Here is a 16865-nt window from a genome sequence, read left to right as displayed (position 1 = left end):
TATCTCTTTTGGATTTTCTTACCCCACCTACAGCTTTGAAAAGTCTCTATGAGACTCCAAAATCCCTAATTTGAGTCTGCTTCCTGCTAGACCCCTGATTGACACAGTGTTAACACTGGGAATACTTTTTGAGGATGCAGTGGGGAAGGAGAGCATTTCTGAAGGCTTAATGCTGAGCAGATAAGAGAACTTCTTAGCTAGACATAGATGAGAAGAATTGATTATTCCAGCACCATGACACTGTGTAGGTGCCTTATGTAATGTGTTCCTGGCTCTGAGACATGAACAGGAAAATGAAATTTCACACCTACAATTAGAAACACATTTTAATTTAAAATAATCAATTGTCAGTTTGCTCAACCCAAATTATATGCTGCTTCCTAATTCATTCCTTCTTTTCATTCAGTACTTATTCTTTATGATAGAAAATGATTTCTCAGATTGATATATTCAACTATAAAATATATTTACTGTTAATTTTATTAAAATAATGAGTTTTATTATTGCACCATTCTTGGGATAAAACACCAATTAAACCAGCAGTTTTCTTTGTGTGTTCTAAAGAAATCTGATTATGCAAGCTATCAGAATGTCTTAACATATTTATGTAAGGGAAGAATTACAGAAAAGTCAAGCTATCTCCCAAAGAAACTTGTGCTTAAAAGAAATATGTATATATACACACACATACTTATGTATAAATGTGGTGTTAATGATGGTCTTCTTTAAGGTATGGGTTAGGTTAAAATTTTCTTGTCTTAAAAGAAGCTCTTCAAGATTGTAGCAGTTAAATTCTCATTGAACTATTTTTTCATCTTTTAAGATTATGGTAAAGGGGGATGCATATAGGACTGAAGTAAATAAAATCTACTTCGGTTCCCTAAGAGCTTTTTTCTCCCCACTCCCCCACCGCCACAGGAGGAGTTGGGAAAGATTTCAGACCAGGAAAGAATAATCAGACATCTATGTAGGTCTTTTAAGCCATAGTGATCTTTGGAAATGTTACTTTTAGAGTCTTTTAAAGTCTTTTCAATCAAGAATTGGAAACTGCAATAGCCAGAGTTTGTTCTGAATAGAATTCATCTTGGGAAGCTATTCTTTAGTAAATTGTAACCTCCCAACTCCAGTCATGTCTAGTTTTTGTTGACTTGCTGTCTGAATGTACTAACTGAAACTAGTTCTACGTAAATGCATCTAATGTTTTAAGAGAATCAGTCTTATCCCAGTTACGCATGGTATTCAACCAGTTCAGTATGTCACTGAGATAGACTTGTCAGATGGATATCTGGACTTGCTAACCAAATGGAAGCACTTTTCAAATGTTAAGCTTTTGTAGCTCTTTTTCCTCTTTGCACAACTATCATTTTTTAAAAAAATCTATTTCTACCTTTAAAAATTTGTAGGTAATTTTGTAAATAATTACCGTAAAGCTTCCCATTATCCGTGTATTATTGCTACTGACAAGAAATTGCCTTAATGTTTTCCATTGTTAAGAATTCTGGTTATATGATACAGATTTCTCATGTCCTGGTTGCCTGAGCTGATGTCTTCTTCTTCTGGATAGGATAAAAGGTTTCTGACAGCTCAGTTACAGGAAATGAAGAATCAGAGTTTGAATCTTTTCCAAAGAAGAGATGAAATGGATGAATTAGAGGGATTCCAGCAACAGGAGCTAAGTAAAGTAAAGCACATGGTGCGCATTTCTGTCTTAGAAGCTAAACCCTCAGTAGATGATTAGTTACTCTGACTTTGCTAGTCATGACTAACTGCTGATAAACGTACCTTAGTTGTCTTTGATATTTATCATATTTGTATGTCTTTCAATTTATTAAAATGGAGAAGTTCTGTTTGATATGTCTTTCCTTTTCCTTTTTAAAGTACTAGGCCTATAAGATCCCTTCTAAGCTCACAAAAATGTTATAGAAACTTGCCTTACTGGTCCAGATTTTTTTTAATTTCAGTTTTTATTTATTTATTTGCCTGCACTGGGTCTTAGCTGTGGCTTGTGAACTGTTAGTTGCAGCATGTGGGATCTAATTCCCTGACCAAGGATCAAACCTGGGCGCTTCCTGTATAGGAAGCGCAGTCTTAGCCTCTGGACCACCAGGGAAGTCCTTGGTCCAGATTTTTTTGCAAGGGTATTTCTTAGTAGTACCCCAGTGAAACTTTCTGTCTTTGTATCAGCTTTTAAAAAAAGAAGAAAGCTTGGGGAAAATGGAGCAAGAATTGGAGGCACGAACCAGAGAACTTAGTCGCACCCAGGAGGAATTGGTGACTTCCAGTCAGATTTCGTTAGACTTAAGCCAGAAGCTGGAAGAACTGCAGAGACACTACTCAGCGCTGGAAGAGCAGAGGTTCTTGCTTGGTCTGTGGGGCCCATGGGAAGCGGTGTTAGTGTAGCTCTGGCTTGAGCCTACCTGTCTTTCCCCATTGCTCACTGTGGCACTTTCTGATCTTAGTTTCTGCATAGTCTTCGGGATTTGTCCGTTCCCAAACCCCTCACTCCCCTAACCTTAACACCTCCAACCCTGCCAAGCTCAGAACACCTCCAGCCCTGCCAAGCAATTTAGATTGTTTTAGTTGCTAAACTGTTTGAGTAGCTAAAGGCAGATCAGGATTTCTTGTTCAAACCTGGGTGGAATTTTTCTCTTGGGACTTCTGCTTCAGAGAGAGTCAGGGAGTCTTATCCATGGATAATCTTCACATGGCTAATGTTTGCAGCCCCGACATGTAAAGAACCATGTGTGTTTTTCCTGTGGAAGAATGTGTCTTAGATGAGATATTCAAATTTGTTCATTATCTGCTTTCTTTCAATGAAGAGATCATGTGACAGCTTCAAAAACAGGTGCAGAAAATAAGATCACAGTCCTGGAGCAAAAGGAACAGGAGCTCCAAGCATTCATTCAGCAACTTTCCACTGATTTGCAAAAGGTAAGAGTACCAGGAATGGACCTGAGTTCCTAGGATTCATGAATGGGGTAAAAACTAAACCTGCAAAAATTTCTGCACCAGAGTGTCTGGTGAAGCTTCTGTTTCTCATGCAACCCACAGTGCCCTAGTTCCCGGTGTAACAAGTCTGCCTCCAGATGGGCTTAGTTGCCTCACAACAAGGAGCACCCAATGAATAGATCTTACCTAAGTGAATGTCTGTGATATAAGGTTCATCTCCACATCAAACAAAATCTAGATACCTATGGTGTTTTGTCTCAGAAGCTTACTGTTTCCTTATAGAAGTCAAACCTTTCTGTTTGACAAGAAAAAAATTCACATCTCAAGAAGTCCCAAATAAGTGAATTAGATTTTTCAAATGCAGGATGTGTGCCATAGGGAGAGTGCATTTTCAGTGCGGTAATCAAGGAACTCTTCTAGAGTAATTGGAATTTCAAGGACGGGTAGAACAGCCCGAAAGCAAAAAAGACAGAAGGGTACAGAATACATTTGGGACTTTGAGAGTGGAGAGGATAACAGACATAAAGCTTTGGGGTTTGTGGAACTGTTTGGTATCAGTTAGAACCATCCACTCATTTCATAATTGGAAAAACTAACTTTCCAGACTCTGGTCCCACTAAGCTAACTCATTTATTCTAAAACTATAATTTGAGCTTTATTATGTGTCAAGCACTGTGCTCTGTGCTAGGTGTTATAAATACTAGGCTGAGAAAAACAGACATCAATCACCCTTGCCCTTGCAGAACTTAGTCCAGAGGAGCAGTGAGACATTAATCAATAATCACATAGATAATTGCAAACTATAATGCCTGCTGTGAAGGAAAACTGCAGGACGCTGTGAGATCTTTTAAGAGGGCATCAAATCAGGTCTAGCGTTGAAGTCATGGAACACTTCCTTTGAGGAAGTGATGCTTGAACTGAGATGACCTGCTGAAGCAGGCAGGCGGGGTGGTGGGGGCGGTGATGGTAGAGAATTTTAAATAGAGAATAGCACAAACCATGAACCCAAACATCTGGAGGCAGTAAATTGAGTGGCACCTTCAAGGAAGTGGAAGAAGGCTGGAAGGGTAACACAGCAAGGGAGGGAGTTGCTTGGCTGTTAGAGGAAACACTGAAAGGGTTTCCAGCTGGAAGCTCTTGCATTGGCCAGGCATAATATGGTGGCTTTGACAAGAGTTGGGGGTGGAAACAATGGGAGAGAAGACAAATTTAAGAAATAGTGAAGAGACGGACCTACTTGGTACGTGGTAAATATAGGAGAAGAGCGAGAGTAAAGGTTGGGGTGATTACTGGGTTTCTAGCCTAATCAGCTAAGTAGCCGATGTTGTCAGTCATCAACACTGCGCTAGAGGAAGGGCAGTTTTCTCATAAAAAGGAGTTTAGAGTCAGTTTCTGTGTTGTCCTTGTTAACACTGAGTAGATACAAAATAGTATTTATGACACGTAAGTAAGATCAAAAGTGTAACAAGCTAATGAACCCCCACCTAGCTGCTATTCCCGCCTGCCATGTTAAGAAAAGGAATGTTTACCTTTGAGATTCTCAGTGTGCCCTGTCTATTCTATCCCATTTCTTTCTTAAGTCAGCCTATCCAGAAATTATTCCACTTCTTTGCTTTGCTTTATAATTTTATCCCTAAACATCATCTTGTTTCCTGTATCATGCTTGTTGTTCAGTCACCAAGTCATGTCCAACTCTTCGCAACCCCATGGACTGCAGCTCACCAGGCTTAAATAAAATGCTGTATGTATTTTTCTAACACTAGCTTTCTGTGCTCAAGATTATATTCCTGAGACACATTCATATGGACACGTGCTGCTATAATTTAATCTTCTCTCAACTGTATAGTGTGAAATTGCTAGAGTTTATTTATCCGTGCTATTGACAGTGAACATTTTTTCTGCTTCTTTACTTTCACAAACAAGGCTGTTGTGAACTTTTGTCTGCCTGTGAAAAAGTTAACTCTGGGAACTTCCTTAGTAGTCCAGTGGCTAAGACTCCACACTCCCAATGCTGGGGGCCCAGGTTTAATCCCTGGTCAGGGAACTAAATCCCACATGCCACAACTAAGACCTGGCACAGCCAAATAAATTAAAAAATTTTTTCTTTAAAAAGTTAACTCTGGGGTCTATTTAAGACGTGAAAAGTTTGGGTCAACTCTATTAGATAACTACCATAGTAGTGGTAGTTATTTACAAACTTGTACCAATGGAGTATGAAAATTTGGGTTGCTCTGCCTCCTTGACAAGGTGGGATATTGTCAGACTTTTAATTTTTGCCAGTCTGGTGGACATGAAATGCATCTTCAGATTTTCTTACCATGATTTTTTTTTGGCCGCACTGTACGTCTTATAGGATCTTAGTTCAGGGTTGAACCCAGACCCTCAGCAATGAAAGCAAGGAGTCCTCACCACTGGACTGCCAGAGAATTCCCTCTCACCATGATTTTAATTTGCTTTTCTCAGATTATTAATGAAGTTGGGCATCTTTTTATGTGTTTATCTATCGCTTTCACTCTTCTATGAAGTGCTGATTCAAATCTTTTGCCCATTTTCTATTGCATTTATGTCTTTCTCTCATTAATTGTAGGAATTCTTTATATATATACTGGCTACCCTGCTCCTTTGTCAGTTGTGTGGGTTGCAAATATCTTCTTCCAGTTTGGAGCTTGTCATCATACTCTACAGTTTCTCCTGTCGAATACAAGCTTTTCGTTTTACTATAGTGGAATTTATGTTTACCTTTAAGTTTATGCTTTTGTCTTTTTTAAAAAAATCTAAAAAAAGAATCTTTCCTCACTCAGAATCATAACATTATTCTCCTGTATTATTTTCTGAAAGTTTTATAGTTTTGACTATGTTTCTAGGTCTTTAACATGCCTGAAATGCGGTTTTGCTGTGAGAAAGGGAGCCGTGTCATTTTTTTTTAATTGTTTCAATACCGTTTATTGAAAAATCTGTTTTCTCACTGATCTGAAATGCCAGCTTTATCACAATTCAGTTTTGCATTTACACATGGAACCACTCCTGGACTTTGGGGTATATGCCACTGTGGTATTTCCACAATGCTGTGCATTGCCTTCCTGGCAATGCAGGGCTTTCCTGGTGGCTCAGACGGTAAAGCGTCTGCCTGGAATGCGGGAGACCCAGGTTCAATCCCTGGGTCGGAAAGATCCCCTGGAGAAGGAAATGGCAACCCACTCCAGTATTCTTGCCTGGAAAATCTCATAGACCGAGGAGCCTGGTAGGCTACAGTCCATGGGGTCACGAAGAGTCGGACGCGACTAAGCAACTTCACTTCTCTTTCATGCATTGCCTTACTAGCTACAGTGTTAGGATAAGTTCTGGTGTCTGACGAGATAAGCCTCCCAACTCAGTTCTATTTTAGGGATATTTTGAATATCCTTGGCCCACTGCTCTCCCACAGAACAAGTTGTCAGGCTCTTTAAAGAAACCCAGTGGGATATTGGTTGGAAGTACATTGAATCTGAAGATGCATTTGGGGAGCATTGATTACTTTATCATGTGAGTTTTCTTATCCAAGAGTATGGTCTCTGTGACTCTAGATATTCAGTGTTGTTGTTTCTTTAAAAATGACTTTCAACAACTTTCTATCATTTTTCCCATAAAGGTTTGTTAGCATTAAATTCATTCCTAGGTGCTTTATTTTTTACACCAAACCTGAATTTTAAAAAGTATTTTTTGTATTGGTTGCTGGCATATAGAAATATTTATGTATTAATTTTTCACAACTTATTAACTCTTATTAAGCTTAATAGTGGATCTGTACTACTACTACTGCTACTACTGCTACTGAAGTTGCTCAGTCATGTCCGACTCTTTGCGACCCCGTGGACTGTAGCCCACCAGGCTTCTCCATCCATGGGATACTCCAGGCAAGAGTACTGGAGTGGGAGACCCAGGGATTGAACCCAGGTCTCCCACATTGCAGGCAGACTCTTTACCCTCTGAGCCACCGGGGAAGCCCTATAGAGTCTAGCAATCATTTCATCTGCAAATAAAGATTGTTTCTTTCTTTCTTTCCTGTACCTTCTTTGTCTTTGCCTTGAGCTGTTTGTTTTCTTATTTTTGAGAGTTTTTTAATTGTTGAATCATAAAGTTTTTTTTTAATATGTTTTAGATAAAGGCTTTTGTCACATGTGTCTTTTGCAAATATTTTCTCCTAGTCTTTGGTTTGTCTTGTCTTCTTATTCTCTTGACATTGTCTTTTGCAGAGCAGAAGCTTCTGATTTTGATGAAATCAACTTGTCAGTTATTTCTTTCATGGATCATGGCTTTGGTGTTATAATTAACAAATCATTGTCATATCCAACGCCACCTAGATTTTCTTCTATGTTATCTTCTAGGAGTTCTATAGTTTTGAGTTTTATATTAGGCCTGTGATCCACTTTCAGTTAATTTTTATGAAAAGTGTAAGGTCTGTGTCTACATTTTTTTTTTTTGCATGTGAGTATCCAACTGTTCCAACACCTTTTGTTGAAGGAGCTGACTTTGCTCCATAGTATTCTTTTGCTCTTTTGTCAAAGATCAGTTGACTGTATTTGTGGGTGCTCTACTCAGTTCCATTGATCTAATTGTCTGTTCGTTTGCCAATACCATACTGTCATAATTACTGTAGCTGTAGTAAGTCTTAAAGTCAAATAGTGGCAGTCCTGACATTATGCTTCTTTAGCATTGTGTTGGCTGTTCTGGGTCTTTTGCCCCTCCATATAAAATAAGTTTGTTGATATCCATAAAATAACTTGCTGGGATTTTAATTTTGATTACACTGAATTTATAGATCAAGAACTGATCTTCAATGGAACAAAATAGAAAGCCCAGAGATAAATCCACACACCTATGGACACCTTATCTTCGACAAAGGAGGCAAGAATATACAATGGATTAAAGACAATCTCTTTAACAAGTGGTGCTGGGAAAACTAGTCAACCACTTGTAAAAGAATGAAACTAGATCACTTTCTAACACCATACACAAAAATAAACTCAAAACGGATTAAAGATCTAAACGTAAGACCAGAAACTATAAAAATCCTAGAGGAGAACATAGGCAAAACACTCTCTGACATAAATCACAGCAGGATCCTCTATGATCCACCTCCCAGAATACTGGAAATAAAAGCAAAAATAAACAAATGGGACCTAATTAAAATTAAAAGCTTCTGCACAACAAAGGAAACTATAAGCAAGGTGAAAAGACAGCCTTCTGAATGGGAGAAAATAATAGCAAATGAAGCAACTGACAAACAACTAATCTCAAAAATATACAAGCAACTTATGCAGCTCAATTCCAGAAAAATAAACAGCCCAATCAAAAAATGGGCCAAAGAACTAAATAGACATTTCTCCAAAGAAGACATAAGGATGGCTAACAAACACATGAAAAGATGCTCAACATCACTCATTATCAGAGAAATGCAAATCAAAACCACAATGAGGTACCGTTTCACACCAGTCAGAATGGCAGCGATCCAAAAATCTGCAAGCAATAAATGCTGGAGAGGGTGTGGAGAAAAGGGAACCCTCTTACACTGTTGGTGGGAATGCAAACTAGTACAGCCACTATGGAGAACAGTGTGGAGAATCCTTAAAAAATTGCAAATAGAACTGCCTTATGACCCAGCAATCCCACTGCTGGGCATACACACCGAGGAAACCAGAATTGAAAGAGGCACGTGTGCCCCAATGTTCATCACAGCACTATTTATAATAGCCAGGACATGGAAACAACCTAGATGTCCATCAGCAGATGAATGGATAAGAAAGCTGTGGTACATATACACAATGGAGTATTACTCAGCCATTAAAAAGAATACATTTGAATCAGTTCTAATGAGGTGGATGAAACTGGAGCCGATTATACAGAGTGAAATAAGCTAGAAAGAAAAGCCCCAATACAGTATACTAACACACATATATGGAATTTAGAAAGATGGTAATGAGAACCCTCTATGCGAGACAGCAAAAGAGACCCAGATGTTTAGAACGGACTTTTGGACTCTGTGGGAGAGGGAGAGGGTGGGATGATTTGGGAGAATGGCATTGAAACATGTATCAGATCATGTAAGAAACGAAGTGCCAGTCTATGTTCAATACAGGATACAGGATGCTTGGGGCTGGTGCACGGGGATGATCCAGAGAGATGATCCACAGAGGTGGGAAGTGGGTTCAGGATTGGGAACTCATGTACACCCATGGCTGATTCATGTCAGTGTATGGCAAAACCAATACAGTATTGTAAAGCAAAATAAAGTAAAAATTAAAATTAAAAAAAAAAAAGAACTGATCTTGTTAAGAACTGATTCATTGACAGTGTTGAGTCTTTCCTATCCATGAACATGGAATATCACTCCATTTATTTAGTTTTTTTAAATTGCATTGATCAGAGTTTTCGTTTTCCCCATGTATATCTTATACATATTTTGTTAGATTTATACCTAAATACTTCATTTTTGGAGTCTTACTATAAATAGTAAGTGTTTTTATTTCAAATTTTACTTGTTCATTGTTGGTATATAGGAAAACAATTGAATTTTATATAGATGGGGAAACAGTGGAAACAGTGACAGACTTTATTTTCTTTGGCTCCAAAATCACTGCAGATGGTAACTGCAGCCATGAAATTAAAAGACAAGTGTTTTGGAAGAAAAGCTATGACCAACCTAGGCCGCATATTAAAAAGCAGAGACATTCCTTTGCCAACAAAAGTCCATCTGGTCAGTGCTATGGTTTTTCCAGTGGTCATGTATGGATGTGAGAGTTGGACTATAAAGAAAGCTGAGCGCCAAAGAACTGATGCTTTTGAACTGTGGTGTTGGAGAAGACTCTTGAGAGTCCCTTGGACTGCAAGGAGATCAAACCAGTCCATCCTAAAATAAATCAGTCCTGAGAATTCATTGGAAGGACTGATGTTGAAGCTGAAACTCTAGTACTTTGGCCACCTGATGCAAGACCTGACTCATTGGAAAAGACCTTGATGCTGGGCGAGATTGAAAGCAGAAGGAGAAGGAGACAAGAGAATGAGATGGTTGGATTGCATCACGGACTCAATGGACCTAAGTTTGAGCAAGTTCCGGGAGCTCGTGATGGACAGGGAAGCCTGGCATGCTATAGTCCGTGGCATCACAGAGTCGGACATGACTGAGCACTTGAACTGAACTGACTGAACCATGTTTCCTGCCATCTTGATATAATCACTTTTAAGTTCCAGGGTTTTTGTTGTTGTTGTTGGTTCATGTGGATTTCCTACACAGATGATCATATCATCTGCAGACAAAAGCAGCTTTATGTTTTCCTTCCTTATCTCCATTCCTTTTGTTTCTTTTTCTTGCCTCATTGCATTAGCAAAGACTTCCAGATGATGTTAAAAAGAAGTGGGAAGAGGGGACATCCTATCTTTGTATCTGATCTTAGTAGGAAACCTTTGAGTTTCTCACCGTTAAGTGTGGTGTTAGCTGTAGCACATTAAGTGCTGAGGGCTTGAAGTAGAACATCCAGAGGTGGGGAATCGCTCCTTGTGGGATATAGGGCACAAGAAAACTAACTGGAAATTGGCAGCTGATTCTTTCTTCTTTCCCTGACTCTGCCCTACACAGTGACTTATATGAGACTTACTTGTTCTTTTGGTTTTTGCTAGAAAGGGTCAGCTGTATCTCTCAAGTTCATATTGATGTGTGGTGGACGTAGTACAGGCTTTGGAATAGGAAGGCTTGGGTTTTGAACCCTTATTCTGTCAGCACGGTGTGTGCTGTTGGGCTAGTTCCTAAGCTTCAGTTGCCCTGTAAATGGTCAAGTAAAGGGTGGTTGTAAGGACTAGAGGAGTGGAAAGTGCCTGCACATGCTCTGCAAACTGTAGTTGCTCCTGCACCATCCTGTTTCTTATTCCTGTTGTCAACATTATTAGTAAGAGACGCATTAAAGGTAGGTCAGCCTGGCCAAAACTGCGTTTCTTTCCTGTCAAACTCCCTCTTAGCCGTGTTTTCTCTGCCTTGCGTAATATTACCATTCAACCAGGCATCTGAGCCACAGACTTAGGAGTTGTCTTCACTTCTTTCTTCCTCTCCACCCAGCCTCCTGGTCATGTTGAACTTGTCTGTTTACCCCTTTACACATACTGCCTTTTACACAGAAAGCTTGTTTCTCTTCCCCACCTTCCACCTGGACTTGCCTGCTTAGGAGGCCTGATCAGATTGCTGGGTTAATCCCTTCTGCCTCTGATGTCTCATGGCACCTTGTATGTCCCTCTGTTGGAGCACGATTGTATTGTTTTTATAATTAATTACGTGTATATCTCTGCCACCAGCCTCCATGCTTCTTTGGGTCAGTAGCTGATTATATCCGTGGGAGACAGCACAAAGAGTATAGGCTTGATCAAAGTTTATTGAATGATGCAGAATGAAACCATTCTTCAAACTTCTGCTCTACTATATATGTTGTCGCCCCTGTGAGAAATCAGAATGGCAAAAGCTTCTTTCTAAAACCTTGGACCCAAGTAGCTGCATCGTATTCTGAGGAGAGAATTGGCTGAGTTGCAGTCTAAAGTTTGTGGCTTGAGTTGGAGCAGCAGAGCATAAAGTGAGGGAATTTGAGGAAGTAAATTATATGTGAGGAGGTTCTAGTCTTCACAATGTAATGTCAATGCTGTACGACCTTATTTTGGAGTGAAGAATGGGCATCTTCATCGAATGTAAGGACCAGTGAGGAGCTGAGAAATGATACAGTGAAAGCTTCCTGGATCCTCAGTTTTGATGTTGCGCAACATCAAAGATTGGCAGTAGTGAAAGGAACAAAGTTAGTCCCAACCTACCACCGCCATCACTACCACCATTGCTAAAGAGGTAGACTGAAATAAATATGTGGGCAGCTGTGTACCTGGGGCCGTGGTGTAAGGTGCTGCTGTGTGTGGTTCACCTGTGATTCCTGTGTTGTGAGCCAGGGTGAATACCATCATTTGTTTCAATTCTCTCTTCAACCTGAAGACAGCTACACTGTCATTATAAGACTTCATCTAGCCCCCTGTTTCCAAGCATATTCTTCTGTAGGTCATTATAGGATTGGCTGGGAGCTTGAGTGGAATTAGAGCTAATTCTTGGCATCTGGTATAAAGTTGTAGGTCCTGTTGGACTCTGGATTAATAGAATTAAACCTATGCTTGATGGGAGTGGGAGGAGCATTCCTTTAGCTGGAAAATCATAACAATACAAAGGTTATTTTAGAGAGGAGGAACATCTTTGCAGGGTCCTGGCTAGCTTCCACAGAGGCAATAGCATCCTTCCTTCCCGTTCGTCAGTTGCTTAAATTGGGAGCATTTGCTGTTTACTGCACTAGGCCTGAAACAGATACCCAAGTGGTGTTGGGTTCTGATCTTGTATTTTTTTTGTTCCATTTTCAGGGAAGATTTCTTGGCTGTATGGTTCTCCTAGGATGCAGTTGGAAACAGAATTTCAGAGAAACATGATGATTCTAGAGGAGGTGGTTAGGGAGGGAGACAGAGTGTAACATAACCTCTGCTTTCACCTGCAGGTCACTGCTGAAACTCAGGAGAAAGAAAAACTCATCACACATTTGCAGGAGAAGGTTGCATCCCTGGAGAAGAGACTAGAGCAGAATCTCTCAGGGGAAGAACACGTGCAGGAACTTCTGAAAGAGGTAACTAGTCTGGAGTAAACCTCAAACCTAAATCCCCCACCCCAACCCAGAGAAGTCAAATGCCACTGTCTGAATGACTCCACTCTGGAAAATACTGCCTACAGAATTAAGTTCGAGCTTCCTTCTATAACATAAAAGGCTTTTCTCATGATCTGCCCTTTGTCTAACTTTCCAGTCTTGTTTCATGACCTGAACCCGTCATCACTGTGACTTTCAAGAAGCTGTAGTTCCCCAGATGTCTCCTGCTGTTTCACATCTCTAGTGTCTTCCCTAGAGCCAGACATCCTGGCTGGTTCACCTAGAGCCAGACTCACCTAAAGCCAGACATCCTGCAGTCCGAAGTCAACTGGGACTTAGGAAGCATCACTATTAACAAAGCTAGTGGAGGTTGATGTAATTCCAGCTGAACTATTTCAAGTACTAAAAGATTATGCTGTGAAAGTGCTGCACTCAGTTCAGTTCAGGTCAGTCGCTCAGTCGTGTCCGACTCTTTGCGACCCCATGGACTGCAGCATGCCAGGATTCCCTGTCCATCACCAACTCCTGGGGCTTCCCCAAACTCATATCCAAGTCGGTGATGCCATCCAACCATCTCATCCTCTTCGTCGTCCCCTTCTCCTGCCTTCAATCATTCCCAGCATCAGGGTCTTTCACAGTGAGTCAGTTCTTCGCATCAGGTGGCCAAAATACTGGAGTTTCGGCTTCAGCATCAGTCCTTCCAGTGAATATTCAGGACTGATTTCCTTTAGGATTGACTAGTTTCATCCCCTTGCAATCCAAGGGACCCTCAAGAGTCTTCGCCAACACCACAGTTGAAAAGCATCAATTCTTCAGTGCTCAGCTTTCTTTATAGTCCAGCTCTCAACATTCATACATAACTACTGGAAAAACCATAGCTTTATTAGCAAAGTAATTTCTCTGCTTTTCAATATGCTGTCTAGGTTGGTCAAAGCTTTTCTCCCAAGAGATAAGCATCTTTTGATTTCTTGGCTGCAGTCACCATCTGCAGTGATTTTGGGGTGCAAGAAAATAAAGTCTTGTCACTGTTACCATTATTTCCCCATCTATTTTCTATCAAGTGATGGGACCAGATGCCATGATCTTAGTTTTCTGAATGTTAAGTTTTAAGCCTACTTTTTCACTCTCTTCTTTCACTTTCATCAAGAGGCTCTTTAGTTCTCCTTCACTTTCTGCCATAAGGGTGGTGTCATCTGCATATCTGAGGTTATTGATATTTCTTCAGGCAGTCTTGATTCCAGCTTGTGCTTCATCCATCCCAGCAGTTCACATGATGTACTCTGCATGTAAGTTAAATAAGCAGGGTAACAGTATGCAGCCCTGACGTACTCCTTTCCCAATTTGGAACCAGTCTGTTGTTCATGTCCGGTTCTAACTATTGCTTCTTGACCTGCATGCAGATTTCTCAGGAGGCAGGTAAGGTGGTCTGGTATTTCCATATCTTGAAGAACTTTCCACAGTTTGTTATGATCCACACAAAGGCTTTAGCATAGTCAATAAAGCAGAAGTAGATGTTTTTCTGGAACTCTCTTGCTTTTTCCATGATCCAGCAGATGTTGGCAATTTGATCTCTGGTTCCTCTTCCTTTTATAAATGCAGCTTGAACATCTGGGATTTCATGGTTCATGTACTGTGGAAGTGTGGCTTGGAGAATTTTGAGCATTACTTTGCTAGCATGTGAGATGAGTACAATTGTGCAGTAGTTTGAGCATTCTTTGGCATTGCCTTTCTTTGGGATTAGAGTGAAAACTGACCTTTTCCAGTCCTGTGGCCACTGCTGAGTTTTCCAAATTTGCTGGCATATTGAGTGCAGCACTTTCACAGCATCATCTTTAGGATTGAAATAGCTCAACTGGAATTCCATCACCTCCACTAGCTTTGTTCATAGTGATGCTTCCTAACGCCCACTTGACTTGACATTCCAGGGTGTCTGGCCCTAGGTAAGTGATCACACCATCGTGGTTTTCTGGGTCATGAAGATCTTTTTTGTACCGTTCTTCTGTGTATTCTTGCCACCTCTTCTTAATACCTTCTGCTTCTGTTAGGTCCGTACCATTTCTGTCCTTTATTAAGCCCATCTTTGCGTGAAATGTTCCCTTTGTATCTCTAATTTTGTTGAAGCGATCTCTAGTCTTTCCCATTCTGTTGTTTTCCTCTATTTCTTTGCATTGTTCACCGAGGAAGGATTTCTTATCTCTCCTTGCTATTCTTTGGAACAGGCTTGTCTAACTCAATGAAACTATGAGCCATGCTGTGTAGGGCCACCCAAGTTGGACAGGTCATGGTGGAGAGTTCTGACAAAACATGGTCCACTGGAGAAGGGAATGGCAAACCGCTTCCATATTCTTGCCTTGAGAACCCATGAACAGTATGAAAAGACAAAAAGATATGACACTGAAAGATGAACTCCCTAGGTTGGTAGGTGTCCAATATCCTACTGGAGAAGAGTGGAGAAATAACTCCAGAAAGATTGAAGAGATGGACCCAAAGCAAAAACGCCCAATTGTTGGTGTGACTGGTGATGGAAGTAAAGTCCAATGCTGCACTCAATATGCCAGCAAATTTGGAAAACTCAGCAGTGGCCACAGGACTGGAAAAGGTCAGTTTTCATTCCAATCCCAAAGAAAGTTCAAACTGCTGCACAATTGCACTCATCTCACATACTAGCAAAGTAATGCTCACAATTCTCCAAGCAAGGCTTCAACAGTACATGAACCATGAACTTCAAGATGTTCAAGCCAGAACTAGAAAAGGCAGAGGAACCAGAGATCAAATTGCCAACATCTGCTGAATTATTGAATAAGCATGAGAGTTCCAGACAAATATCTACATCTGCTTTATTGACTACATCAAAGCCTTTGACTGTGTGGATCACAACAAATGGGAAAATTCTTCAAGAGATGGGAATTCCAGACCACCTTACCTGCCTCCTGAGAAATCTGCATGCAGGTCAAGAAGCAACAGACATGGAACAACAGACTGGTTCCAAATTGGAAAAGGAGTACGTCAAGGCTGTAGATTGTCACCCTGCTTATTTAACTTACATACAGAGTATATCACGCGAAATGCCAGGCTGGATGAAGCTGAAGCTGAAATCAAGTTTGCCTGAAGAAATGTCAATAACCTCAGATATGCAGATGATACCACCCTTATGGCAGAAAGCGAAGAGGAATGAAGGAGCCTCTTGATGAAAGTGAAAGAGAAGAGTGAAAAAGCTGGCTTAAAACTCAATATTCAGGAAACTAAGATCATGGCATTCGGTCCCATCACTTCATTGCAAATAGATGTGGAAACAGTGACAGACTTTATTTTCTTGTACTCCAGAATCACTGCGGATGGTGACTGCAAAGCTATGAAATTAAAAGACAAGCGTCTTGGAAGAAAAGCTATGACCAACCTAGACAGCATATTAAAAAGCAGAGACATTACTGTGCCAACAAAGATCCGTCTGGTCAATGCTATGGTTTTTCCATTAATCATGAATTGATGTGAGTTTTGGACTATAAAGAAAGCTGAGCACCAAAGAATTGATACTTTTGAACTGTGGTGTTGGAGAAGACTCTTGAGAGTCCTTTGGACTGCAAAGAGATCAAACCAGTCAATCCTAAAGGAAATCAGTCCTGAATATTCATTGCAAGGACTGATGCTGAACCTGAAACTCTAGTACTTTGGCCAGCTGATACAAAGAACTAACTACTTGGAAAAGGCCTTGAAGCTGGGAAAGATTGAAGGCAGGAGGTGAAGGGGACAACAGAGGATGAGATGGTTAGGTTGTATGGCATCACCAACTCGATGGAAATGAGTTTGAGCAAGTTCCAGGTGTTGGTAATGAACAGGGAAGCCTGGCATGCTGCAGTCATGGGATCGCAAAGAGTCATGCACAACTGAACTGAACTGTGTGTCCTCCCTTTGCCCAGGTGCTCTGGTTCGGCCCTGGTCAGCTTGGAGAGTAAAGCCTCTTCCTTTCCTGAGGCAGTGAGCATCCCCGCTCTCTGCTGCCGCTTTGTGCGCACTGTTGCACTCTGTTATATACTCTCTTGGGTTAGTCTTTGCCGCGGCCTCAAAGTAAAAAACCTGTCAAGTTTTTCTTTGTATACTTTACAATATGTGAATTTTCTCTCTACTATTTTGAAGTTTTTTGTGTGTATTCATGTCCTTCATGCCTTGCACAAATAATAATGTGTTGTAGATATCAGTAAATGTATATGCAATGGAGAAATGACTGTTTCCTTT

General features: G+C 40.5%; 1 protein-coding gene across 4 annotated transcripts in view; it reads left to right on the top strand.

Moving 5' to 3' along the window:
* Nucleotides 1-16865, top strand: part of GOLGA1 (golgin A1) — a 47755-nt gene that overhangs the window by 12830 nt on the left and 18060 nt on the right. For 3 of the 4 annotated variants that reach the window (XM_018055760.1, XM_018055758.1, XM_005687130.3), the window contains exons 8-11: nucleotides 1565-1693; nucleotides 2185-2354; nucleotides 2820-2931; nucleotides 12489-12614. In XM_018055760.1, the coding sequence (XP_017911249.1) occupies nucleotides 1565-1693; nucleotides 2185-2354; nucleotides 2820-2931; nucleotides 12489-12614 (537 nt within the window). The remainder of the gene's footprint in view (nucleotides 1-1564; nucleotides 1694-2184; nucleotides 2355-2819; nucleotides 2932-12488; nucleotides 12615-16865) is intronic. The other variant, XM_018055759.1, reaches the window with a different exon arrangement.

This window comes from Capra hircus, chromosome 11 (genome assembly GCF_001704415.2).
Source record: "Capra hircus breed San Clemente chromosome 11, ASM170441v1, whole genome shotgun sequence".
Taxonomy (NCBI): Eukaryota; Metazoa; Chordata; class Mammalia; order Artiodactyla; family Bovidae; genus Capra; species Capra hircus.
This window is presented reverse-complemented; position numbering and strand designations above follow the sequence as displayed.